This window comes from Euleptes europaea, chromosome 1 (assembly GCF_029931775.1).
Source record: "Euleptes europaea isolate rEulEur1 chromosome 1, rEulEur1.hap1, whole genome shotgun sequence".
NCBI lineage: Eukaryota > Metazoa > Chordata > Lepidosauria > Squamata > Sphaerodactylidae > Euleptes > Euleptes europaea.
In genome coordinates this window covers 123,704,831-123,732,189 of record NC_079312.1, presented here as the reverse complement: position 1 = coordinate 123,732,189, position 27,359 = coordinate 123,704,831, and the positions used below count along the sequence as shown (strand labels likewise).

The 27,359-nt window shown below is 44.9% G+C and overlaps 1 protein-coding gene and 1 non-coding gene across 4 annotated transcripts in view; both read right to left on the bottom strand.

Moving 5' to 3' along the window:
* Positions 1-291: 291 nt before the first annotated feature.
* The window catches only part of SEPTIN9 (septin 9), a 207,025-nt gene continuing 179,957 nt past the window's right edge, over positions 292-27,359 (bottom strand). For all 3 annotated transcript variants that reach the window (XM_056856047.1, XM_056856066.1, XM_056856056.1), the window contains 8 exons: positions 23,525-23,653; positions 23,180-23,261; positions 17,980-18,117; positions 5,523-5,640; positions 3,566-3,661; positions 3,076-3,172; positions 1,359-1,410; positions 292-728 (listed from right to left, as the gene is read on the bottom strand). In XM_056856047.1, the coding sequence (XP_056712025.1) occupies positions 590-728; positions 1,359-1,410; positions 3,076-3,172; positions 3,566-3,661; positions 5,523-5,640; positions 17,980-18,117; positions 23,180-23,261; positions 23,525-23,653 (851 nt within the window). In that variant the 3' untranslated portion in view covers positions 292-589. The remainder of the gene's footprint in view (positions 729-1,358; positions 1,411-3,075; positions 3,173-3,565; positions 3,662-5,522; positions 5,641-17,979; positions 18,118-23,179; positions 23,262-23,524; positions 23,654-27,359) is intronic.
* TRNAS-GGA (transfer RNA serine (anticodon GGA)) lies at positions 5,905-5,976 on the bottom strand. Its single transcript has one exon. It is a non-coding gene; the product is annotated as a tRNA-Ser (tRNA).

Sequence of the window (27,359 nt, the reverse complement as noted above, 5' to 3'; positions counted from 1 at the left end):
GGGCCAGGCAAACATCTCAGCTCACCCCCACCAGGCAGAGGTGTGTGAAAATTCACCCGGTAGACAAATTTACACAACGTCAGCCTGTTTTGTATGGAGGCTTCACCTTGGCTTTCAAGAGTGTGGAGGTGGTACTGTCAATGAGAGTCCCTCCTTCACTCAGCTCCAGGAGAAGGGTGCTGGCCTATCGCATAATGGATCTGTCCCGGGGGAGCGGGGGAGGCACAGTTGAACATCAAAGATGGCCAAGATTTCCCTGCTGAGATTATGGTTCACCCCCCCACACACCATCTCTCTTCAATGGTTTGGTCACCCATTACTACACCCAACTACCCACTACATGGAAGCACAGAAATAGATGTTTCATGCCACGAAGGCTGGCAAAGAGTGAGACGCTACATTTGTTACAGAGAAGAAAAATATTGTTATTTGGTCAGTTAGATTCAGCAGCGTGGGTATCAATGGTAGGGGAGGGGGGAAGAACAGTGGCACCAGCAGAGGGGTTATATATATACATATATATGTATTTTTTAAGAGAGAAAACAGAATGGGAGGGAGAGAGATCTGGGTCCTAGCTAGGTCATGAGTGTTACATTTCATTGGCCACCAAGTCCTCCTTGTCAGCCACGCCGTTGGAGAGCATGTTCTGGCTTTCGTTCAAGCGTTTGACTCTGTAGGCCTCAAAATGGATGCTGCTGGTAATGTCCTTGATGTTTTGCATGTGTGTCCTACGGGAAGAGGGAGAGGTAATTAAAAAGTTTTGTGCATCACATACTGGAAGTGAAATTCAACAGCAACTTGATATGGATGAAGACAATACCCCGAGTACATGCTGTAGGGTGTGAGAACAAACTGCCCTAGACCATGCTACTACCAAGACAGGACAGGGCTAGATGGAACAACGACCTGACTCTGTATAAGGGAGCACCTTCTGTTCTTCGATTCCTATGCCAGGGCAATGTTGGCATGGGCAGGAACGGTTGTACTCACTCACCTATGCAGTAAGGGCACCACCACTAATGAGTGATGGAGCAGCCGCTGTAGGTAATATGGGTCTCCTAAAGCAGAGATGTACGCACCCTACCCTTCACTCCCAGAAGAAAAACAAATTAAGGTGACGTCAGTTAACATTCTCTACCTCTTCCCTGTTAGGAAGGTGCTACGAACCTGAAGGCAGCAGGAAAAGAGGAAGACCCAACAAGAGGTGGATTGACTCTATAACAGAAGCCACGGCCCTCCATTTGTAAAACCTGAGCAAGGCTGTAAAAGACAGATCGTTCTGGAGGACATTGATTCATAGGGTCGCCATGAGTCAGAAGTGACTTGATGGCACTTAACACACACACACACAAACCAACCTGATCAGAAGATCCCGCAAGTAAGCAAATTCGCAATGCGTTGTATTCTCAACTGAAAAAGGCAGGATAGAGATGTTTTAGTATAAGATCAATGCATCACATTTCAGAAAAAGACAGGGTTCATAAAGTCTCGTCAGAGCACAGAGGACTCGTACACATTTCAGACCACCCAAGGGACTGAGTCTTAAGGATCTAGCTTGAAGGTGGATGTCTACAGGCTTCAGCCTGTCTGGACAGTGCTGTGCCTTGGAGGTGCCTTCTGTACACAGGAAGAGCAAAGTGCCTGATGTCGAAATTGACTCTAAGCACAACACTTTGTGTCCTGCATTGCTGTTTGCATGAATTACCACAGGTTGGCCACAGGGGGGAAGCAGAAGGCTTAAAATGGACACATTCTCCGGCTTCGTGGAAACGTTTTCCCCCCGCCAAGTAGGATTTTTCTATTGGGGGGGGGATCGCAACGTGAAAAGAAAAAACAAAACAGTGTAGTGTGTTTCTCTGTACCTACACTAGTGTTGGGGGAAAAAATAGGCCATGTGATGGGACTGTGAAGGAAAGCACAGATGGCTCCAATTGGACGTTATTAAATTATCTGAACTCCACGCTCGCAGCCCCACGGCCACCACCAGTTACACACAGCGTAGGGGAAGGCAGCCCTCTGTGTTTCAGTTTTAGAAAATGAATTAACCTGGCTAGTGCCAGCTAAATCCAGTGGAGCAGGATCTGTCTAAAAGCCCCTTCTTATGCAGTCAGTTACTTGAACAAGCCCATTTGAAGACAGAAAATGTTTTACTTAAAACTTTGGACAATGATAGTCAAGCGACATGATGCTTCACTTCTAACTATTCCAGCAATCCTGCTGGAGGAGGAGGAGGGAGGAGGAGGAGAAGAGTTGTTTTTTATATGCCAATTTTCTCTACCTTTTAAAGAGAATCAAACCGGCTCACAATCATCTTCCCTTCCTCTCCCCACAACAAACACCCTGTGAGGTAGGTGGGGTGGAGAGAGCGCTAAGAGAACTGTGACTAGCCCAAGGTCACCCAGCAGGCTTCATGCGAAGGAGTGGGGAATCAAACCCGGTTCTCCAGATTAGACAGGGTTGCCAGGTGCCCGCTGGTGGCGGGCAAACCCCCGGCCATTTACCCCTCTGCCCGCCAACCATCTGAGGGTCGGCGGGCAAACGTGCCCGCGCCACTTCTGGTTTAGAACTGGAAGTTCTGCCTCGCGAGGGCCTTATACCTTGCGAAGCGGCACTTCCGGTTCTAAACTGAAAGTGATTCGTGTGCGTTGGTGCGCGTGCGTGCACACTTACAGAAAAAAAAATCTCCCACTGGACCCTAAGATTAGAATCCACTGCTCTTAACCACCACACCACACTGGTTGTCCTGTTATAAAGCAGGATGCTCCATCCTCAGTTCTAGTCAGTCTGTGATTGAGAAAGGCAGCAGCCCTGCAATTAGAATACCAATGTCTCCACAAACCACCATATCCACAGGATGCAAGAAATTCCTGTTTGCATTTCAGGTCAAACACATGTGAGAAACGAAGCACAAACACCGGGCTCCTCACTCTGACAGCAGAGGGCAGCAAAGCACACTCCCACACAACAGGCAAATTATGCAGCCCTCGCCCTCTTTCGCATTCAAACTGTCTTCTGATGGCAATTCAAAGCGGTAGCTGTTGTGCAGAACCAACACGGAGGAATTACCGCTCTTACCTTCAATTGTTCCCCACTTTGTTTTCCTTCCCAGAATTCGTCTGCCATTAATCTGGTATTCCTGATCACTGCCCACCACCGCAAAAGGAATCATTTCCTAAAACAAAGTTGTAAAGTGTCAGAGCAAGCACCCCTCCCCATCAACAGCACATTCAGAGTTGCATAAAAGGGTTGGTTGGTTTTCTTCTTCTTATCTCAGAGACCTTTGGCAGTGGCTTCACCTGACTGGTCAACAATTTCCCCCCAGGTATAGGGGCCAAGGAGTACATAACCAGGCAAACTAGACAAGCAGTTCTACGCAGTATATTTCTTCCCCCCGCCCCCCATGAAGAATTGCCTTTTGCCTTTCAGAGGCAAAAAAACCCCTCTCGCTTTGGGTTCTCCTAACAATACTACTGAGAAGTTCTTGGGAAGGATGTTAGGCACAGGCCAAAAACCTCATTTTGAGCACATGCTGAGCAGGCGGCCAAGAAACGGCTGCCCCACTTACTCTAAATTTCTCATTTATTAGCCTGTCTTCGGAGTCCTCATCGAACTGTTTCTGTGGATAGACATCAATGCCATTGGCCAGGAGATCCGCTGTGATCTAAGAAAAAAAGAAACAGAAATTGAGCACATCTGCATTAGTTACAAACAGCAACAAAATGAGCCTGATTGAAAAAGAGCCCACTGAAAGCAGTAAAGGACTGCAGTGAATTTCACATGTGGTCTGTGAAAAACAGAAGGTCACTTTTGTGCAGTTTGCCTCATTGAGGCTGAGACTTGCCCAAGGCACCCCAGCAAGCCCCAGGCAGATGAACCTGGCCACGCCGCATGACTATTAATAAACCTTATTTCCTCACCCCCACCCCCGATGTTCAGAGCACTGCTTTAGCCTCACAACAACCCTCCCCAGTAGGCCAGGCAAAGTGATTTGCCTTAAGGCTGCCTCAGGATTTTCACAGCTGTGCAAGCTCTCACAATAAGATTGTCATGGCAAAACTGTAGGCTAACACTCAAATCTCTTTTCAGAACTGTTTCCTGCAGACTTAAAATGGCCCCGTTAAAGTGTTCTTACCACTTCTGCATACTGTCAACTGGATACATGTTCAGTAGTAAGTGCTAGAAAACTTTGATGTTTGGGGAAATTTCTTCTGCAGAACTCATCAATGTTATCCAGATGCACAACGCTTGGCCATTTCATGCAGCCTCACAAAATAATTTCCACTGCTGCTCCTGGGCCTTCTGATCCAAGGGCAGCAGTGGTAAGAAACAGATCCCCATGGGCATCTGTACTTGGCTTCTTTGCTTAGGTTCTGAACCTTAAGGTGCCACTCCATCGGCATAGTATCAACTTTTCTGGTGGACTGACTGTTCTGTCTGAGGATGGGATTGGCTCATTTGCCCCTCCTGCTGTGGATTCCTGCTGTGATTTGCCCCTCCTGCTGTTTCTCTTGGCCCTGTTCCTTTAGATCTACAAACCTGCAGGAGCACAAATCAGAGCATGCAGAAGGCTGTAGTGAGACGGGGGGGGGGGACCAGGGGAAGTTGCCTTCCTCTAGCATGAACACATGAAGCTGCCTTATACTGAATCAGACCCTTGGTCCATCAGAATCAGTATTGTCTTCTCAGACTGGCAGTGGCTCTCCAGGGTCTCAGGCTGAGGTCTTTCACATCACCTACTGGCAGACTCTTTAATTGGAGATGCCGGGGATTGAACCTGGGACCTTCTGCACGCCAAGCAAAAGCTCTTCCACTGAGCCACAGCCCCTTGTGACTAGCTTAAGATCCATGCTACTGGGTCAAAGGAAAGCCATGCATGGTAAAACAACGAGGGCTGAAAGGGGCAAATAGCCAGAGTGCTAAGAGAGCAGACACCTGTGTTGTTCTTAGTTGCAGGGCTGAGTGCTTGGGTTGCAGTGTCAGGCAGGAAAGGCTGATGGTTAAGAAACAAAGAATAAAATACTAACAGTCTGGAATACAATAGGGGTTACCGCACTTGTATTCCCAGCGATGTATTAAGAGTTTGAAAACGTTATAAAAAATACTGTTCGCACTTTGTTTGGCTCCTTTAGCTGTGAAGACGTCTTCCAACCATTTATAAGCCGTGGTATCCAAAAACCCTTTTAAAGTGATGTTTTTTATAACGTTTTCAAACTCTTAATACATCACTGGGAATACAAAGTGCGGTAACCCCCTCTGTTTCCCCTAGCAATTTTATTGGTATATCTGCTTTTAAAATCTACCTGGAGAAAGATCTGCAGGAGGGAGAAAAAGAAAGAACCAAACAGGAATTATGTCTCCCTCCTCCAAGAGAAGGAGAGCCAAAAGAAACACATGGAGACCAATGGAGGCTTTCCCTCTCGCTGTGAGCAGTGACTCAAGGAACGTGCAGGGCTCCTGGCCAGCTATTGGGAATTGGAGAGCTGCAGTATCAGCCGTGATCAGAGAAGGCCCCATCTGCTTACCCTTTGTTTGAAGTAGTCCCTCTCCTCGAGTGTTAACGTGTCTGCTTTGGCGATGACAGGCACAATGTTGACCACTTTGCTCAGACGCCTCATGAATTCAATGTCCAGCGGCCGGAGGCTGAAGGCAGAAATGGAAAGGCTCTTGAAGAGAAAGGCAACCCAGACAGAGGAAGTATATCGCGTTACAATTCTTCTGCCAAGTGGCTGCAGACATTTTGGGTCAACGCTGAAAAGCTTCAAGCACATGAACGCATGAAGCTGCCTTATACTGAATCAGACCCTTGGCCCTTCAAAGTCAGTATTGTCTACTCAGACCGGCAGCAGCTCTCCAGGGTCTCAGGTAGAGGTCTTTCACATCACCTACTTGCCTAGTCCCTTTAACTGGAGATGCCGGGGATTGAACCTGGGACCTTCTGCATTCCAAGCAGATGCTCTACCACTGAGCCACAGCCCCTTCCAAGAAACCCCTCTTTCTGCCTCAGTAACAGGCTATGCTTCAAGGCTCTGCCTCAAGTCATCAAGAGACAGAATGCAACTGTGGATGCAATCCTGGCGCCATTGTCTGTGCTCCGTGGACTAGTGGACCTTCTGCGTCCATCATGAATGGGGCAACAGTTACCAAATGCGTGGCTGAGATCTAGTACTTGGCCACAGTGAGTGAATCACTAGGCTGACGTACTGTCAGAGCTGAGACCAACACCCCCTTGGGGCCACAAGAACTTGCCAGGTCTAAGCAACCCCTAGACCGTTTTTTACATTAGTTATGCAAACTGAGAAATGTCACAGGTGGAAAAAAGCAACCCCAAAGTAACATCTGAACCAGCATTTTCACACTGTCAAAGGTTCAGAGACAGGCAAGTCCTTAATAAGAACATCCCTACTGGGATATAGTTCTAGGGAGCCAGCGTGGTGTAGTGTTTAAGAGAAGTGGTTTGGAGCTGTGGAGTCTGATCTGGAGAACTGGGTTTGATTCCCCATTCAGACACATGAGCCGCGGATGCTAATCTGGTGAACCGGGTTGGTTTCCCCACTCCTCCACATAAAGCCAGCTGGGTGACCTTGGGCTAGTCACACTCTCTCAGCCCCACCTACCTCAAAGGGTGTCTGTTGTGGGGAGGGGAAGGAAAGGTGATAGTAAGCCGGTTTGAGTCTCCCTTAAGCGGTAGAGAAAGGGTGGAGAGAATATTAATCCTGCGGAAGTAACATTTACAGGCCAAGAACCCAAATTTATCATCCCCTTCCCACCCCCCGATTAATGGGGAAGCTGCAATGCCTAAGAGACTACCAAGCATCACTCCACCTAACTGTGGTTATCATTTGCATCTTAGGGGAAAACAGCTGCAGCCTGAAACGAGGCACCGAGGCTGCTACTGTTGCTGAAGATGAGGCTCCTTTGCGTCTTCCATGGAATAATCTGCAGGACAAAACAAGCCAAATGCCTAAGCTTCTCCAGCTCCATCTGTCTGTAGCAGCTGCTAGAAGGAAGAGGTCTGTTCCTTTTCCAGCATCCCAGAACAGATGCAGAGGGATTAGACACCCACGCTGGCTCACTTGAACAGTAACAGGGTGATCCAGCCCTAAGACGCCTGCATTTCTTCGCACCTCTTTCTCCATCAGAAACAGGAACCTCTGCACTTCAAAAGCAAGGCCCACATGGTGCTCCAATAATGACCACAGGAAGGCCCAAGTAAGCATGTGGGCAGAGTGGTACATGCCTAGGAAGAAAACCAGTGCATAGTTTTCAATCAACACTGTTTTCCTTTATGTAAAGCCTTATACGAAATACCAGGCCTTTCGGCATAGGTGTGCTCCTAACTCCTCCTCCTTATGCACATTTGGGAAGCCTAAACCATGGCTGGTCTTCCTAGAAGCATTTGTACAAATCGCCACAAGATATAGTTCAGCGCTATAATCTAGAGCTGTTTTAACAGAGGAAAGTTCTAAACAGCAGAAACAAGACCCAGCCAACCACACCTGGCTGTATTTATACGCGTGGCCACCGTTCAGAGTAACACCAAGGTTTTATCACCATGGACTGAATAAGACCTCAGCATTTTCTTCTCCTGATCCTGAACTATTAAAGCCTATCACGTCTGAGTACAGCGGTTAAGGTTGGAGCCTTGGGACCTAGTCCAGGCTCAATCATGAAACTTAACTAGATGGCCTCGATCAGGTCTCCATCTCTCAGTTTAACATATGTGACAGGAATAAAGAAGCTAAAATGCGGGTCAGCTCTATGCTTGCTACCCAGAGTCTTAGAAGTGTGGGATATAATTGCAATAGATAAAAGACTCCATGTTGCTAGTGTGTGTGAGTTAAGTGCCGTCAAGTCGCTTCCGACTCATGACGACCCTATGAATCAACGTCCTATCTTTAACAGCCTTGCTCATGTCTTGCAAACTGAGGGCCGTGACTTCCTTTATAGAGTCAATCCATCTCTTGTTGGATCTTCCTCTTTTCCTGCTGCCTTCAACTTTTCCTAGCATGATTGTCTTTTCCAGTGACTCCTGTCTTCTCATCATGTGACCAAAGTACGATAGCCTCAGTTCAGTTATTTTAGCTTCTAGGGTCAGTTCAGGCTTGATTTGATCTAGAATCCACTTGTATATATTTTTTTGGCAGTCCAGGGTATTTGTAGCACTCTCCTCCGACACTACATTTCAAAGGAATCTACTTTCTTCCTATCAGTTTTCTTCATTGTCCAGCTTTCACACCCTTACATAGTAATAGGGAATATGATGGCATGAATTAACTTGATCTTGGTTGCCAGTGTCACATCCTTGAACTTAAGAATCTTTTCTTAATGGTACTAGTACTATTGTCAAAGGCAGGAATGTATCTCACCTACTTTAAGATCAATATATTGTCCGCACCTCTTGCGCCAACAGAAAATTAGAGCTCTGCACCTCAAAAGCAAGGCCAATACCATATGTGCCAGTTACAACAGTTAAAGTCCTTCATGGCCTCAGACTAGGATTGCCAACCTCCAGGTACTAGCTGGAGATCTCCTGCTCTCACCACTGATCTCCAGCCGATGGAGATCAGTTCACCTGGAAAAAATGGCTGCTTTGGCCATTGGAGTCCCTCCCCTCCCCAAACCCAGCCCTCCTCAGACTCCACCTCAAAAACCTCCCACCGATGGCGAAGAGGGACCTGGGAACCCTACCTCAGACCCATATATCTGAAAGACTGTCTTTCCCGATGCACCATCTACAGCACAGGTGACAAATTTAATTGTTATGAGGGCCGGATATAATATAAATGTCACTTGGTCGGGCTGGGCCATGGGGGTGGGCAGATCAAGAGTCGGGGGGGGGGCCTACCTCACAAGCCACATAAGAGCTCTCAAGGAGCTCACGGGCCTTATTTTTGACACCCTTGATCTACTGTCTTCTGGTTGCCACCTTCTAGGTGTTCTGACACGGAAGGTTGCTTGCTTGGTCTCGACTAGAGCCTGTTCTTTCTCTATAATGGATTCCACCTTGTGGAACAGGCTCTCGGAGGCAGCAAAGCCCCCCCTCCCCCCATCTTTAGACGATTTTAGGAGGTTCTGTAAGGCCATTTTATTTGCAGGGACTTTTAGTGGGGTTTAACCTGCCAGCATATTCCTGGGAAGGGTGGTTAACGGGATTTTGTTGTATATTTTTAAACTTGGAATTGTAAGCTGCCTTGAGCTACAAGGTTATACCTATTTTAATAAATAAATGATAGCCATTTGATACACATTAATAACTTTGGTCAAACTATGGATGTAGATTGTTAGAAGTAATGGGATACTTTTTTGATCCTGCCTGCATTACACATGATGTACATGTCACCTACATGCAATACACACACACTCACACAACAAAAATGGACCCTCCATGCCCATACTTCAGCTATAAGACTCATATTCTAACACTGGGAAGATAAATGCCCACCTCCAGTAAATCAATGGATTGATGATCGCTGAACTCTATCAATATTTGAATGTAAGGCATATAGACGGCAATTGTGCATGGATTTATTTTTTTATATTTGGAAACCATTTGTAGATACTTATGTGTAGATCTGCCACCACTATTATATTTTTGTCTTTATGTGTATCTTTGTTGAAGGAAATAAAAATAGAAAAACACACACACACACACAAAATTACTGTCTCTCCATGTGCAGAGAGACAGTAATCAATATGTATGAAACACTTCTTATTATGTAAACATCAGCAAAAAAACAGAAGGCCCAAGAATTTCAAAATTTAAAGAAGCATTTCTAATTAGGGATTTGTTTTGCCAGCAAATGCAGTGCCAAATGCTTAGCAGACCAAGAGTGCTTCATTCCTCTCCCCCCGCCTCCATTTTCCAAAATATCTTGGCTGGATTTGTAGGGAGTAGTCATTCCATACCAATGACCCACAAAAGGAAAATCATTGTCTGAAGCACGTAAAGTAATTTCATGATCCCAGAGAACTATTACTCCGTGTTACATCCAGTAAGCTAATTAGGGCCATATTAATCCTCCGCCAACAGTGGTCTTGGCTGGGCAAGTAGATAAATCCTGGCTGCAGAGGTTATGCAGTTTTGCTGAAGAATCACTGAAATGCCTCCTGGCTGGGCTGCAGATGAACCCTGTGTGATTCCTGCTCTTGTAGAAAGGAAAGGCAAAGTCAAATTTTTGGCTGGGGTGTCTGCGTGTTTGCCTGTGAGGCCTCTGTTCATGGTAGGCAAAGATAAAAAAGCTGCTAACACAAGACAGTTAGGAAAAAGGCACAGGGAGAAGATGGCATGTCTGGACAGCCAGCGTGGTGTAGTGGTTAAGAGCGGTGGTTTGGAGTGGTGGACTCTGATCTGGAGAACCGGGTTTGATTCCCCACTCCTCCACATGAGCAGCGGAGGCTAATCTGGTGAACTGGATTTGTTTCCCCACTCCTACACATGAAGCCAGCTGGGTGACCTTGGGCCAGTCATGCTCTCTCAACCCCACCTACCTCACAGGGTGTCTGTTGGGGGGGAAGAGAAGGTGATTGTAAACTGGGTTGATTCTTCCTTAAGTGATAGAGTAAGTCGGCATATAAAAATCCACTCTTCTTCTTCTGGTGTGAGGGACATCCTCAAGCCACATGATGGAAGTCTACACACCCAGTCCTAGTTAGGGATAGCTAGGATTTTGGCTCACATTTTTCTGCAAGGGCAGGATACTTCCAAGGTATTTGAGGCCTACACCGAATCTGGCCTCCTGTGGAAGATTTCAAGAGCTAGTTGGTCTCATTTTTCTAGGCTGCACCAACCAACTGCTCAAAACCCTAAATTTATCAAAACAGCTGATGCACTCGGAAAGGGCACTGCGGTTTTCTTTCTAGGACAGCCCCTCCCAAGTGAAAAAGGGTAATATAAAATGATTTTATTCCTCCGCATGCACACTGGTGACTCAGACACTATGGCATGGCAAAAATTTAGGAGTTGCTCAGCATACTCATATCTGAGGAATAAAGATGACAAGACCCATGGCTGGATCTCCCCATAGTTGTTTAAGATTATAGTTGTTTAAGAAGCGCAGCTGTGGGACTGGGAAAACCAGTTTTTTAACCTTTCCCCCATGACCTTTCCCTGATACAAATCATACCTCAGAGCTGCTACGTGCCCCATTGTGGGGAGTAGAGTGGAAGCATACTTATAGGGGGAAAGTGTGTTTTCCCCCTGCAGGATAAAATGGTTTAAAGTATATGCAAGAAAGACTTTTAATAGAAAAATGGGTAGACTAGAAAGGATTGTGTACTTTCTACTGAGCAAACACATGGAAAGATCTCATCATAGATGAGTCTGACCCAGATTCACTAGTAGATATCGTATTTGCTAGTGGCACTTAAGCTCCCTTGGCCCTGAGCCTGTAAACTCTGTAGCAGAGTTTAAAAGGAGAAGAAGCAAAAGGAGGAGTCATCCCTTAAAAGGAATGCCCTGCAAAACTTCTAGCACAGAGCTAATTTATTGCTAGATATCAAATGGTGGGTTTTTATTATCACTGAACAGTCAACGTGCATGGTGCTTTCCAGATCACAATCCTCAAGGAATTTACAATCTAAAATCTGAGACAAGGAAGATGACAAAGAGAGAGGAGAGAAAATGGAGGTAGGGAAAAACTGGGGAAGAATGTGTTTTCATTCCAATGACAGGTACATGAGCTTAGCTCCTGTAGGGGAAGCTCCTGTGAAAGTCAACTTTTCCCTGGGCTGTGCCTCTTATGGAAAACATCCTCACATGCCCAAAACATTTAGCACACCACCTGAAAAAAAGGTGAGGAAGAAGCAACTTGGCAGCATAGTGGAGTGGTTAGGAGTGTGGTGTAATAGTTAGGAGCGGTGGACTCTAATCGAGTGAACCGGGTTGGTTTCTCCATTCCTACACATGAAGCCAGATGTGTCCTTGGGCTAGTCACAGTTCTCTTCAAGTTCTCTCACCCTCACCTACCTCACAAAGTGTCTGTTGTGGGGAGAGGAAGGGAAGAAGATTGTAAGCTGGTTTGATTCTCCTTAAAAGGTAGAGAAAATCGGCATATAAAAACCAACTCCTCCTCCTGGAAGACATTCCAGAGCCTTAGACCAAACGCAGTAAAGGCCTTTCTCTTCTCAACTAACTGATGTTCTTGTCTTTTAGAGCAGGACCTGCTGAATTTAGTTGCCAATGGACCTGGAGAAAAATGTCCTATCCCTTTAAGAGAGGCTTAATGTATGGAAACGGACTTCTGAAGCTTTTTGTGGCACTAAGGTAAATAACATCACCGAATAAACAGCATTCCATTAAAGGGACATTTTTTTTCTCCAGGCTCGTTGACAGCCCATTTATAACTTAGAAGCAACATGAAACTTGCTTAATATGACAGAGAAAAGGCTGTATTTACATATGGATGAGTCTGGGTTCCTACATTTGGGGGCTGGTTCCTACGTCCAAAGAAAATTTGTCAAGGCCTGACTCGGGGAGCAGCTTTGAACATGGAGCTCTCATTAAAATTCTAACACTGCTTCTACAAAACAACGAGATAAATAAATGGCCAGAATAGCCCTGTAATATTGTAAGCATCCTGTAAGAGCTAGAAAAATGGTCCAGACAGCCACTTGCACAGAATACTAACTGTATATAATGTGACTACATTTAGCACTAGTTAGTCCTACATTAAAAAGTACATTTAAAACACCCAATGACAAAGGATGTTCTGGTTAAAGAGGTCAGCCACTTTTTAATGACATACTAAGGATACACACCAAGATATATCCAGTCTGAATATATACCTCAAAAATACTTTATTGGTATTTTTCTGGAATATTCAGATACCCAGAGCAGTATTTGAAATTCTTAGGTATACCAGTATCCAACAGCTCATTCCTGAACCTTGTGGCGTCCGGTTATGGCATAGCCGAGGCACTGCCGCAGCGACTTTAAATAGGTTTCCCAGCTGCCGCAAGGCTTAAAAAGCCTTTTTAAAAAGTTTTAAAAAGAAAATGGGGCTCCCCCCCCATAGAAAACAGCGATGCTGCGCTAGGAAAAACCTGGCGCCGCAACACTGTTGTTCAAGGGGGTGTTCCCAGGCTGGAGGGGCTTTGGAAGCTGACTACCATCAGCTTCGTCGCCACCCACCCCGCCGGTGCCCCATCTCTCTTCTGGGATTTAGGTCCTGGAGAGATTGCGGCGTTGGAGCAGCAGCATGCAACTCCGCAGTGTCCAGCCGTCGATGGAACTGCCCCCGCCGCCAGTGTAAGTGCCTCTTATTCCATGATAAGAGGCCACTTACGCTGGCAGCGGGGTCATGCTGCCTCCAGACCACTTTCAGCCCCCCACCTCAGGAATGGGCTGCAAGTCCTATATATTTCTGGAAATGTTTGGGAATTACAAGATGAGGTTTTAAGGATCCTAGACCTCTCCCCCCCCCACTTTAACAAGTTTCCTGGGCAATGGGATGGAGGGGGGAAGCATCTCTCCCAGGACAGGGATTGCAGTTCTGGCTGGTCTTGCCTGACCCTGGGAACAAGCCAGGCACAGAGCTTCGTGCAGCTGGCTCCTTCTCCCTCCCTCTTCCCTCCTCTGTGGGGACAGGGCTCTTTTCCAGGGCTCTTTCCCCCCTCCCAGTCCTTAGGCCTGCAGGAGGATGGATGGGAGCACCTTACTCGGGGGCCTGTAGAATAGGACTTCTTAATCCACTTCACTTGAAACTAGTAGAGGCTGTGGTTCAGTGGTAGTGTCCCCTATCAGTAGAGCATCTGTTTTGCATGCAGAAAGTCCAAGGTTCAATCCCCAGCTGTTCCAATTAAAAGGACCAGGTAGTGGACGATGTGACAGGCCTCTACCTGAGACCCAGGAGAGCCACTGCCAGTCTGAGTAGACAAGACTGACCACTGATGGACTGATGGTCTGATTCAGTATAAGGAAACTTCAGGTGTGTTCTTGGTGTGTATGGGGTCTTTAGTGGACAAGCAGCAATAAAATCCCTGCAATTTGGGTGTCATTTGGCTGAAAAACAGCCACTCCAGCTCCTCCCCCCCCCCAAAAAAAAAGAGGGGGAAGAGAGAGAAAGAGGAAAGAGAGAGGAGTAGTGAGAGAGTGTGAGGCGCAGAGCTACAGAGCAGAGGAAATGAAGAGGTGAACCAAAGTCAGGAGGTGGACAGCAAAAAGAGGAAGGAAAGGAGCACAGAAGGCTCCTACAGAAGAGACGCGAGAGAAAGCAAAGGACAAAGCAAACTGGAAAAGGGAAGAGGAAGGAAGGGACTGGGAAGATAGCTCCACCAATGTCAAAGCAGACCAGGACAGCAGTAAACGGTGGCCCACATGCATACCCATGGGCCCTCAGACTCTGCAGTGTCTTCTCTGCCATCATGGAAAGTACATTTAGCATGCCCCCTCCAGAGTGTGTTACAAGGACTAGGAGTGGTTACATACAGGAGACATGAGTCCTTCCAGAGTCAACTCAGCTAATGGTCCAGAAATCCTGAAGTTTAACTCTCAGTGATGGAAAGACATGCCATTTGTGCAGCTCAAATGAGTAAGAAGGCGTCCTAATTCACGACCACTGTTGAAAATCAAGGGGCAGTTCCAGACATCAGAACTCGACCTGATGGGGAATTCACAGGGCAGCGAGTGCTTATCGAGTTACTTCCGTGGCCAATCCTTGCTTCATTCTAGCGTGTAAATCAGGCTTGGCAGCCTTACAGTAAAACCGGCAATTACAAAAAGGACAGGGAACGCTTGATTGGTTTAGCTTGGTCAGAGGTCCGTGCTAACGTGAAGGAAAGAGAAAGAAGCAAAACTCCGCTAGTAGACAACAGGGAAAGCAATCGGATGATTTACATAAAGTTCTACTTTAGAAAAAGCTAAAGCAGGAGAAGCTTTTCACAACCTCCAACAACTGGTCCTGAAATAGAAGCAAGCAATCCATCAAGCCAGAGCTGTAATGAGATGGGACAATAGCCCCGGCTTACAGACTGGAGCAAGAGATTCGAAAGGCTCGTAAAAGCCACTCGGAGCCTTCCCGTTCTCGCCTGGCTCGGCGTACGATAAATATTTATGACTAGCACTGCTACAAAAAAAAAAAGAGAGAGAGAGAAAGAGAGGAGATTTCAGCAGAATTTAATTTAATCCAAACTCCATCAGCCCAGAAATCAGTGCTCATTGTGAGCTGGTCTCCAGGTCCCAAAGGCAATGAAGCTTGATGTATGTAAGACATGCTAATATAGGAAGTGTGTGAAGAATGCCAGTGTTGGAGAGGAGGTGCCAAGACCTGCCGATGGCTTAATTAGAAAAGGGGGAAAACATCAGATGTGTTTGGGGCTTCTTGGCATGTTAGCTTCTTGTGTCTGGAAACCTATATGCCTTTTTTGGCTATGATCCATCCCCCATGTGAGATTTCTCCCTGTAGTGGTTTACCAATGCAGAAAGACATGGGCAGACCCCTTGCAGTTTATGAGCATTATAAATAATCACCGCTCACACATTTTCACGCTTCTCTCCATGATTCTGAGGGCCAGACACTTTCTGTTTCTGAAGCGAGAGGCCCCGAGGAATCTGCATATGGCATTCAATTGTTTGCTAGGCAACATAACCGCAACCACATGTTTTTTTTTAAATAAAGGATTGAGCACATTTCATTCCAGATTAAAACCTAAGTGCCCCATCATCCCAAGGTGTCTGCCACCAAACCCTAGAGAGGAACCTGAAAACAAAATGGGAATTCAGTTCCCTCAGGGTTCGTCCATTTACAGAATTAAGCTAAATACAAACCTACCCCCAAAACAACCTTTCGTGTGTGCGCACGCACACAGCCCAACTTTTAGCCACAGTATCAACTATGAAAATAAAAATACACCATTGTCAATCATTCCTTGGTAACATGTGAGGGGGTTTACATGGTCTGGGTTTTCCCTCAGTTGTGCCTAATGACAACTGAATGATTGTGAGGGAGCTTCACATTGTCAATCTTATCTCCAAAGAAAAGTGAAAGAATATTAGGTGGCATATTGGGGAAGCCCAAAAGTCTGCCTGTGTGCAGGTGACTAAAAGCCTTACCAGGTACAAAAGTTTAACAGAGATTTCATACAACACCACACCCTGCTGGTAAAAGGTGTGTGCCCAAGCAACATGCAACAGAACTCTTTGCATGCCTAAAAGTGGCAGAAGTAGTCTGGCAGCAGCATAGATGCACTGATAGATTCTTGGTCTATCAAAGTCAGTATTGTCTACTCAGACCAGCAGCGGCTCTCAAGGGTCTTAGGCAGAGGTCTTTCACATCACCTACTTGCCTGGTTCCTTTAACTGGAGATGACGGGGATTGAACCTGGGACCTTCTGCATGCCAAGCAGATGCTCTACCACTGAGCCACAGCCCCTCCCCTGGGGCTGCAGTGATCAAGGATGATGTGACAATATGCAGGCTGAGCCTTTGGTTCAGGGGAAAGACCAATAAGAACATAGAATTACGCAAGTTTTAAGACCATATCACAACAGTATCCTGATAAGGGCTGAGGGAAAGCAGTTTTGAAAAGGGCATTACTGCCACTACTTAAAAGCTCTGCAATCCGAAGGAAACGGGCATGCCTTCCAGTTTGCTTTCGCTTCTGCGCTGCCACCACTAAAATGCACGTCATACAACAAACTGAAGAGTTTGTACTACATCCACAACATGTCTTTAAGCATTTAGAATAGATCTGAATAGCAGTATGTATGCAAGAGATTGAATGATTATAATAAATAGACTAGTAAGGAAAATAATAGGAGATATAGATTAAAGCACAGATAAATTTGGAAGATAAGTAAGACAATAAAACAGTGATCTTTATAAGGGAAATTGTTAAATATAAGTCTGATTTTGTTAGTTTATAGGGGAAATATCAGCAATGGGCTCAGATTAGATTATTGATTAAATAAATATTTACTTAAGCATAAATAAATTGAATTAGAAGACAATATATATAGGGTTGCTGTGCAGAGGAAGGCACTGGCAAACCACCTCTGTTAATCTCTTGCCAAGAGGTCGCCATAAGTCGGCTGCGACTTGAAGGCACTTTACACACACACACACACACACACACACACACACACACACACATATGCCGATACCCTTGGAAGTCGGACTATGCTGTATGAATGAGTTAGTATGTGTGTTTTGATTTTATGTAATATATAAATTTTCAATAAAATGTTTAAAAAAGCATTTAGAATAGATCCAACACTCTGCATGGCTTTTGCTGCCCCCATTAAAGCTAGTCTTCCCACACACACACACACACACACCTGAAAAATTGCAACATGGGACTTCAAAAAGTCCTGCTGGCTCTTCCCCCTGCCCCAGTAGATCTGCCTCCTCAACTGAAACACTGCAACCAAAAAACAGATGTCCACTTTGACATCAGAGCAGGAAAGCAACAAGCCATCCGTGGCAGGAGCCAAAGGAACACCTAGATCTAACCCCCAGCAGGGGTATCGTGCTACTTGTAGCCAAAAGCAATTGCAGGGATGTGAAAGTCAGTAATGGAGTGCCTCATAGCTTCAAAACCATGTCTTATATTGGAAACATATGTTCCTGGGAGAAGGGGAATAAACCAGGCAGACTTCTAGGCACCAATAAATGTGTGAGCAGCAGGGTGAGAGGCAAGCTGCAGGGCTAGTAGGACTCAGTGGCTACATATGCAAGTTCCAGTGGCTACATATGCAAGTTCCCAGGGAGGGCGGTCTATGGAACAGGTCCTTTACTAGACAAGCTGGGAATTGGTACCTAAGTACATTGACCTAACAGAAAAGCATGTGTGTGCTTATGAGCAGTGCCTGAAAAATAGAAGGCAACAGAAGTCCTTGTTTGGGAAAATGCAACACTAAAGAGGGCCATTAACCCAGCCTCAAAGGTACAAAAATGGCAGCCAATAGCATCTATAATGTGGGGCACAACACTTGCTTAGCTCTTGAATGACAAAGGGAGATGCAATCAAGAAAGAGCATACATACGAGTGACCAGTAGCAGGGATGAAGTATATGCAACAGTGGACCCTGGTGTCTGGTATCCGCTTCTTCCGGTTAATATTGAGCTCCTCCTGGAGGTATTTCTCATATTGGTCATTGATGAACTTCATAATGGGTTGCCAACTATGCAAGGGGGAAAAAATGAATGTAAAAGAAGCCGGATCTATGCAGCACACTTCAGTGTGTACTCAGAGAAGAAATGTGATCCTCAACCCACTCAAACCATTCTGAGCTAATTCCGAGTGGACCTAATTCCTGCCCTGATGTGGCATCTTCTATACGTTATCCCATCACAGGATGAAATCCATTCAGAAGCAGGTGATCATGAGGTATGATGTTACCTGAACATGGCAGGCTCTCTATGAATCTATGAACTCTGACCTGAACTTCCAGAAATGGGGCCGGCATTTATGGGAAGAGGAAATGCACCATCCCCACAACATCACAGCGTGTGTCCTGTTGCCATGGCAGTTGTTCCGGGATTGAAAAAAGAGTAGGCATATGGAGATGTTCCCGATGCAAAAATCCAGTCCAAAGTCTGATCACAGATCAAGAGCTCAAAAGAAGCCATTTAGAATCTGAGATGGTTCTTCCACTCAACCGCTAATATTTTATTATTGACAAGATCGCCCCATGCATGGAGAATTGGAAGAAACTAGAAAGTACACAAACATCGTTTTTGAAGATTGGGTAACATTTTCACACACTTGCTCTTCTGTTTTAAACACTTTCCTAAATATATGTAATTCTATCTTTACCTTGTTCATACCTGCGACAGAGTGAATCAAGACTTTCAATGGCTATGGGTTTGAACCTGTACTTTTGCTCCATGCATTCTTCTCTCCAGGCACTGCAGAGGCTGTCCTTCACTGCAAAGCACACTGCCTCTGGTGCTAGGCACTTGTGCTAGACTGATGCTTTTCAAGCGGCCCTAAAGTGCCTAACACAAGAAGAATGCATCCTACAGCACAGACCTGCCTGCACAACATACAGAAAAACACGCAAAGAGCTAAGGTGCAGGATCCAATCCTATGTACAGTGAGGGGGAAAAGTATTTGATCCCCTGCTGAATTTGCCCATTTGCCCTCTGACGAAGAAATGACCAGTCCATAATTTTAATGGTAGGTTTATTGTTATTCTGTCTCTCACAGCTACAACAGGAAAAACCCCAGAAACCCAGAAGACAAAAGTCAGAGATTGATGTGCATTATAATGAGTGAAATAAGTATTTGATCCCTTTGCAAAAGATGACTTAGTACTTGGTGGCAAAACCCTTGTTGGCAATTACAGAGGTCAGACGTTTCTTGTATGTGGCAACCAGGTTTGCACACATCTGAGGAGGTATTTTGTCCCACTCCTCTTTGCAGATCCTCTCCAAGTCAGTAAGATTTCGAGGCTGATGTGTAGCTACTCAAACCTTCAGCTCCCTCCACAGATTTTCGATGGGATTAAGGTCTGGAGACTGGCTAGGCCACTCCAGGACCTTAATGTGCTTCTTCTTGAGCCACTCCTTTGTTGCCTTGGCCGTGTGTTTTGGGTCATTGTCATGCTGGAATACCCATCCTCGACCCATTTTCAATGCCCTGGCTGAGGGAAGGAGGTGCTCACCCAAGATTTGACGATACATGGTCCCGTCCATCGTCCCTTCGATGCAGTGAAGGTGTCCTGTCCCCTTAGCAGAAAAACACCCCCAAAGCATAATATGTCCCCCTCCATGTTTGACGGTGGGGATGGTGTTCTTGGGGGCGTAGGCAGCATTCCTCTTCCTCCAAACACGGCAAGTTGAGTTGATGCCAAAGAGATCGATTTTGGTCTCATCTGACCACAACACTTTCACCCAGTTCTCCTCTGGGTCATTCAGATGTGCATTGGCAAACTGCAGATGGGCCTGTACATGTGCTGTCTTGAGCAAGGGGACCTTGCGGGCTCTGCAAGATCTCAGTCCTTCACGGCGTAGTGTGTTACCAACTGTTTTCATGGTGACTATGGTCCCAGCTGCCCTGAGATCATTGACAAGTTCCCCCCGTGTAGTTCTGGGCTGCTTCATCACCGTTCTCATGATCACTGCAACTCCACGAGATGAGATCTTGCATGGAGCCCCAGACCGAGGGAGGCTGACAGTTAGGGTTAGGGTTGTCACCTTCTCACCAAGCTGCTTGGCAATAATCTTGTAACCCAGTCCAGCCTTATGCAGGTCTACAATCTTGTCCCTGACATACTTGGACAGCTCTTTGGTCTTGGTCATGGTGGCTAGTTTGCAATCTGATGGATTGATTGCTTCTGTCAACAGCAGAACCCTAACCCTAACCTGGCTGGCTGATAGGGGATCAAATACTTATTTCACTCATTATAATGCACATCAATCTCTGACTTTTGTCTTCTGGATTTCTGGGTTTTTTCCTGTTGTTATTCAGTCTCTCGCAGCTACAATAAACCTACCATTAAAATTATGGACTGGTCATTTCTTCGTCAGAGGGCAAACGGGCAAATTTAGCAGGGGATCAAATACTTTCCCCCCTGACTGTATAGTTTAGTAGAAAAGGGCAAGAGTCCAGTAGCACCTTAAAGACTAACAAAAATATTTTCTGGTAGGGTATGAGCTTTCGTGAGCCACAGCTCACTTCTTCAGATACAGCTAGAATGTGAATCCATCTGTCTTTAAGTAGAGGAGAGTAAATTCAGACAAGCATTAGTATGTAAATGTTAACAGTATGTAAATGTGAATAGCAGGCGTGATGGGATTAGGTGTGGTATGCAGAAGAGTCTGTGATGTCCAGGGGAGAGATGGGTGTGGAGAAATCAGCATTAGTAATGAGCCATGAATGCAAGGTCTTTATTCAGCCCAGGTAAATGCATTGACTTTAGTTTGAATATCAACTGTAATACAGCAGTTTCTCTTTCCAATCTCCCTTTGAAATTCCTTTGTAAGAGAACTGCTACTCTTAAATCTGCAACAGAATGTCCTGGAAAGGAGAAATGTTCTCCCACTGGTTTTTGAATATTGTGGTTTCTGATGCCAGACTTATGTCCATTTAATCTTTGTCTAAGAGACTGACCTGTTTGTCCAATGTAGATTGTGGAAGGGCATTGCTGGCATGTGATGGCATAAATCACATTAGAAGATGAGCAGGAGTATGAACCTGAGATAGTATGGCTGACATTGGTGGGTCTAGAGATGATGTTCCTAGAATCTATATGAGGGCAAAGTTGGCACCTTGGTTTGTTGCAGGCCTTGGTGCCAGAGTCCATGTTCCTGTTAAGTAGTTTATTATCATGGGTGAGAACTTGTTTTAGGTTAGCCGGCTGTCTGTAAGCAAGAAAGGGACGCCCCCCCCCCCCCCGCCAGTGCTTCAGCGAGGGAAGTGTCACAATCCAGCATTGGTTGTAGATCCTTAATAATACGTTGGACTGGTTTTAGTTGGGAGCTGTAAGTGACAACCAGAGGTGTTCTGTTGTCATTCTCTCTGGGCTTATCTTGTAGTAAGTTGTGCACTGGGGGGGCGTCCCTTTCTTGCTTACAGACAGCCGGCTAACCTAAAACAAATCTCTCCCCTGGACATCACAGACTCTTCTGCATACCACACCTAATCCCATCACGCCTGCTATTCACATTTACATACTGTTATTAACATTTACATACTAATGCTTGTCTGAATTCACTCTCCTCTACTTAAAGACAGATGGATTCACATTCTAGCTGTATCTGAAGAAGTGAGCTGTGGCTCACGAAAGTTCATACCCTACCAGAAAATATTATTAAAAATATTTTTGTTAGTCTTTAAGGTGCTACTGGACTCTTGCCCTTTTCTACTACTGCAGACAGACTAACACGGCTACCCACTGTGTATAGTTTAGCTTTGTGTCCTCCTGTGTTATTTTGCACTTATTAATGTTATGAACGTTTATATATCAAACTCAGCCAGAAACTGGCTTCCCAGGAGGCTCAAAAGATCAATAAAAAACACAAGCCAAAACACACAAGTCCAAATACCCCAAATATAAATATTCTAAATAGCTAGAAGCAGTAAAAACACAAACCTTAAAACAAAGAGCAGTAATATCACTACAAATACATTGTCCTGTCAAATTCTTTCCACTCATTCCAAAGGGGAAGGCAGGTTATCTTTCTCACTAAATACCTTCAATGGAGCAGAAATAAGGATGCCAGCCTTCCATCCACTCACCTGCCAGTTACTCCACCAAAGAACTCGTTTGGGTTATGCACAGCACAGCTGCCACAGTTGTCCTTTTGGCTGCATAGGGAATTCGTCCTAATCTGCTAAGAATGGTATTCTCATGTGCATGCAGAATTCTGCACAAGGGTATTGGTGTTGTAGGGATGTCAAGAGGTACCCCTACATTTTGCAGGCTTTTAATTTTCCTGGGGTCTCTATCCCAGCAGGCTGATGTTCATACCAGGAAAGAGAACTGAAGCAGATTTGCATGTACTGCCTCTGGAAAGATTCAGTTATTATTTTCATGGCTTTGGAAGGCTAACTACAACTGAACAGTTTGAGAACCTTGCTCCACGTCACTTATAAAGAAGTTTTAAAAAATGCAACCGTTTTCTACGATAAATACTACCATCTACCTTCTGAAGACACAGATTGCTGATCCAACGCTAGTGATGCATCTGGGTAGCGCTGGTATCTATGGCTTTCAGGAGGAAATACTATCATAGTTCAAGTTAGAAACTCAATTAGGATGATTTCTCAAGAGCAACGATTTATGGTAATTGAAAATCTCCAAGTATGGAAAAAGCATGGTTTTGTTTTAGTGTCTTTGTTAGTACTGGGAATCCCCTTGAAATGCAAGCATTTTTTTCCTGTTCGGCTCCCACTGTCATGTGGTTGGGAAAGCTGAATAATCTGACCTCCCCCTCTCCTGCTGGACGGACTTCTTAGGAAATGAGCATCAATCAACTTTTTTTGGGGGCATTCTGATAGAAGCCTTATTCTCACTGCTTGTAAAGATTAAATCCTTCCCTCCCTGCTTCACAGCCCAAAGTTCTCTCTTGAACAACTCACCCAAAAACAAAGACTGGCTGTACTAGAGTGGCATCGCGTGGTGGTGCATTGAGTTCTCTCTCCTAATCTGATGTGGCCTGCTGGAAAACCTCCCAAACCATTCCAGCCAGTCTGTGCACACTAGCCTTTGCACACTTCCCCCTTTCACAGCCACTTACCAGTTCTCATTGTTGATGTGGTCTCCAAAACCTGGGGTGTCAATGACAGTCAGTTTCATACGGACGCCTTTTTCCTCAATATCTGAAGCAGAAGATGAAAAAGAAATGCAAGAACTGGTCACCAGAGGTGAATGCTTGAACAGTGAAGAAAACCCCCTTTGTACACACCCCTTTTCAAGTTGGGTAAAAAGGGCCTTTGCACCAAGAGACCTTCAAATACTTCAGAAACTTTTTTTCATAGAGAGCCAGGAAAAGGAAAGGTTTCACTTAGCCCCCTCTCCCATCTCTCAGGACTCCCCCTCTCCCCCAACAAGACATTCCCATGATCTCTTGCCAAGGGCTTACCATGTGTGATGGACTTGATTTCTATTGTCTTGGGGATACGCTCTTCAGAAGTTGGCTGCACAGATTTGCGGCTGATTTTTGATTTGAAGAGGGTGTTGATTAGGGTAGATTTTCCCAGGCCACTCTGACCTGAAAAACAGCAGGATGCACAGATAACAGAAAAACTCATCTGTTTCACTACTAAGGTCATTCCACATCTGGTCTACTGTTCTGCTGTACTGGATTTAAATTGTATTCTGATACCATTTTATTATGCACAGTAAGTGTGCCATACCTTATCCTCAGCTAAAATAAATTTGGCAATGTTGATTTTGTCTCATACGGCTTACGACAAAACTAGGTCATATGAGATTTTATTGCTAATGCTGCATACCATAGAAGGCATATGAACTGTAAATAGATGTATAAAGCACATTGCTAAACAACTCTAATCCAACCAACATATTCAAATGCAAAATCATCATCATCATCTTTTAAAAAGTATCAACTTCTATATATCCAAATTTCTCACATTCTATACCATTTAAAATATACTTTCCCAGCATTTCATGAACTGGCAACAGCTTTCAAAATGGCATCGTACATGTGAATAAGTCAACTATGACATGGAAATGAGTAAATTTCTTCAAAGTTTTTCTAATTTTCAGCTGGAAATCTCGCCAAGAAAAAAAGAGTGATGGGTTGCTGGCTCTTTTTTGCATTGATATTTTTATTTTCTCATTTTAGAAACAGCGAAGAAATGTAATGTTTCAAATGAAATCAGATGAACTTAGGCCAACTAGATTTACATCTTGTCACTTGAGCCAAAATGCACATTTTTTTCTTAAACAAACAAAAAGAAAGATCTGTTATGCTTTAACTTTATTATCTTCTTGGAGTTTGTTAGCATTAAGGAAATATGATCTGATTTTATGTACCACTGCTTGAAACCTTTGCTTAAAATCTGTGGACTCTCCTCATGAGGTTAACCCCAAATTTCTTAGGCCAAGATGGAGAAAACTTTCCATCCTCTTGGACTGAGCATCTGTTGTTAATTGGCATGCTTCCCTTCCTCCAAGGGGCCCAGAGCCCCACTAGACTTCTGGGAGGTAGGATAGGTTGACAGATAATGACTTGCCTAGACAATGAATTTAAGAGGGAATATGTATCCCTCATTCAAACCCAACAATAGATGCTGATAATTATGAAATGAAATTTCCTAGTATCAGCTGTGACTGATTTTTGAAATTTCTGTACATAATTTTAAAAACATTGGAAAACTATGACAGGAATAGACCTCAGTTATACAATGAACTGAATTATCTCCTCAGGCAAAACAAAATGCTGCCCCCATCCTCAAGACTCTAAATTGCCTCCTATTTTACTTTACATTTTTGTTATCTAGCATATTTTCCTTCTAATCTATAGCTTCTTCGTACAATAAATCCAGCTTTCCAGAGAGAACGTGCTCAAATGCATGTGCATGCACACAAATACGCACACTAACTACTAAGGCATCTGAAAGGTATCCACGGATTTTTCAGTAAGTATTAAAGAAAGGATGTACAAATAATCCAGCATTAAGCTAAAAACTTAATTGAAGGATCATACAGACAACAAGCTAGCTCTTTTAGAGGGATGTAGCCATCTTCTGTGGTCCCAAAGTCATTTAAATTCAAATAAGGCAAAGAAGGTCAAAAGATTCACGTTGAGAAACAAATTATTGTCATGATAAGGCAAGGGCAATTGCAGAGAACCATCACATAGTTAGTCATACTCAGAATGCAGCCAACAAGTACATGGTTTACAGAGATCCCATCTGCCAGGGGAGGAAGACAATTACTTTTAATACCCAAACTGAAGACTTCCTTCTGAAGCAATTTCAACTGTTTGCCTAATGCATAGCAACTCATTCCTTCCAGTTTCCACTTTTGGCTTAAAAGAACCAGAAAAATTGATGTAGGCTGTTCTAACTGACCACACACAGTAGCATAATAGGTGGTAAAAGCTGGATGTAAGCTTCTGATATGGTACTCTGGCTGGTCCTCGATTGGGGTGGCTGATTTCCCTAGGAAAGGAGGACTGGCTGGCTGCTTCGAGTTCCCTGTGCAGTTTGTCCCCCAATATGCTGCTTGTGGGCAACACCTTTCCTGGTGCCCACTAAGTGTTTTTAGGAAGCAGGCATGGCCAGGTAGGATTTTTGCCCAGCAAGGGTTCTGATTTTTGCCCTGCAAAGGTTCTGAGAGCCAGCACGGTGTTATGGTTAAGAGCTGTGTACTCTAAACTGGAGAACCGGGTTTGATTCCCCACTCCTCCATATGAAGCCTGCTGGGTGACCTTGGGCTAGCACTAGTTCTCTCCAAACCCTCTCAGCCCCACCTACCTCACAAGGTGTCTGTTGTGGGGAGGGGAAGGGAAGGTGATTGTAAGCCAGTTTGAGACCCCTTAAAGGTAGAGAAAATCAGGGTATAAAAACCAACTCTTCTTCTCATTGGCTACTGGAGATTTGATTGCCTGTGCAGATTTTTTTAAACTTTGCTTTGGCAAGCACCTGTCTCCACAGCACAAGGAGGCATTCATGTGGCAGCCATTCTGTGGCTTGTTCTGCTTCCTATAACAGCCATTTTGTGGCTGCAACCACCGTGCTGTATCAGAATGTCAAAGGTGCTCGTAGGCTCAAAAAGGTTGGGGACCCCTGGGTTAGAGTGTCTAAGCAGGATCTGAGACACCCAGGCAAAATCCCTACCCTGCTATGGAGCCTGCTGGGTGATCTTGGAACAGTCACTCGCTCAGCATAATTTACCTCACAGAGTTGTGAGACGAAAATGGGGAAGGGAAAACAAGACGATGAAGAAGAAGAGTTGGTTTTTAGATGCCAACTTTCTGTACCACTTAAGGGAGAATCAAAACGGCTTACAATCACCTTTCCTTTCCCTCCCCACAACAGACACCCTGTGAGGTAGGTGGGGCTGAGATACCTGTAACTTGCCCAAGGTCACCCAGCTGGCCTTATGTATAGGAGTGGGGAAACCAACCTGGTTCTCCAGATTAGAGTCCACCGCTCCAAACCACTGCTCTTAACCACTACACTACTCGGCTCTCACAATGTACCCCGCCATGAACTCCTTGCAGAAGAGATAGATGTTCAGATGGATGGTGCGGCATTTGCTGCCTCCCCCGTCCCCAATAAAATATCTCACCTTCCGCGATCTGTTTCACAGCACCAAATTTAGCTGGGTGCAAACACACAAACACACACACACAAGATCACAGCCCAGAAGAAATATGAAGACCATGAAGACGGGGGGAAAACAGACTATATAAACATCTGGTTTAGTTTACAGACAGCATGAATGAGGATATTTAAACAAGCTGTAGCTGACTATGCAAAGTCAACGTTTTTACTTAACAGGTAAGAGACGAGGAAACAGCCCAGAATCACCGGACTGGCTTCAGCTAGGAGCTGACAGGAAGTAAATGAGACGTGTGATTCATGAAGAATGGAAAGATTTATGGAACTGGATCCAAGAGGCCTGTTTCCCAGGTGCTCAGAATGTAGGAGTCCCCAGAACGGATTTACTATCCAGATAGGATGCAAGGCAAAGCAAGACCTTGCTAGAAAACATAAAAAATGGTCTAACCTTAGAAGTACATTTTTCATCTTTCTTTTTTGCAGCAGTAAACAAACTGATCAATATTTCTTCCTAGTATTTTGAGTTCAGCTTCATAAAATCTTTGTTTCTTCAAACACGGTACATGTCATGAATTAGCATCTGCAAAACATTCCACCACCACCCCCCAGCCAGAAAGCTCTAATTCTTTCAGAGAGATCCATGAGGATAAACCGCAGCACATG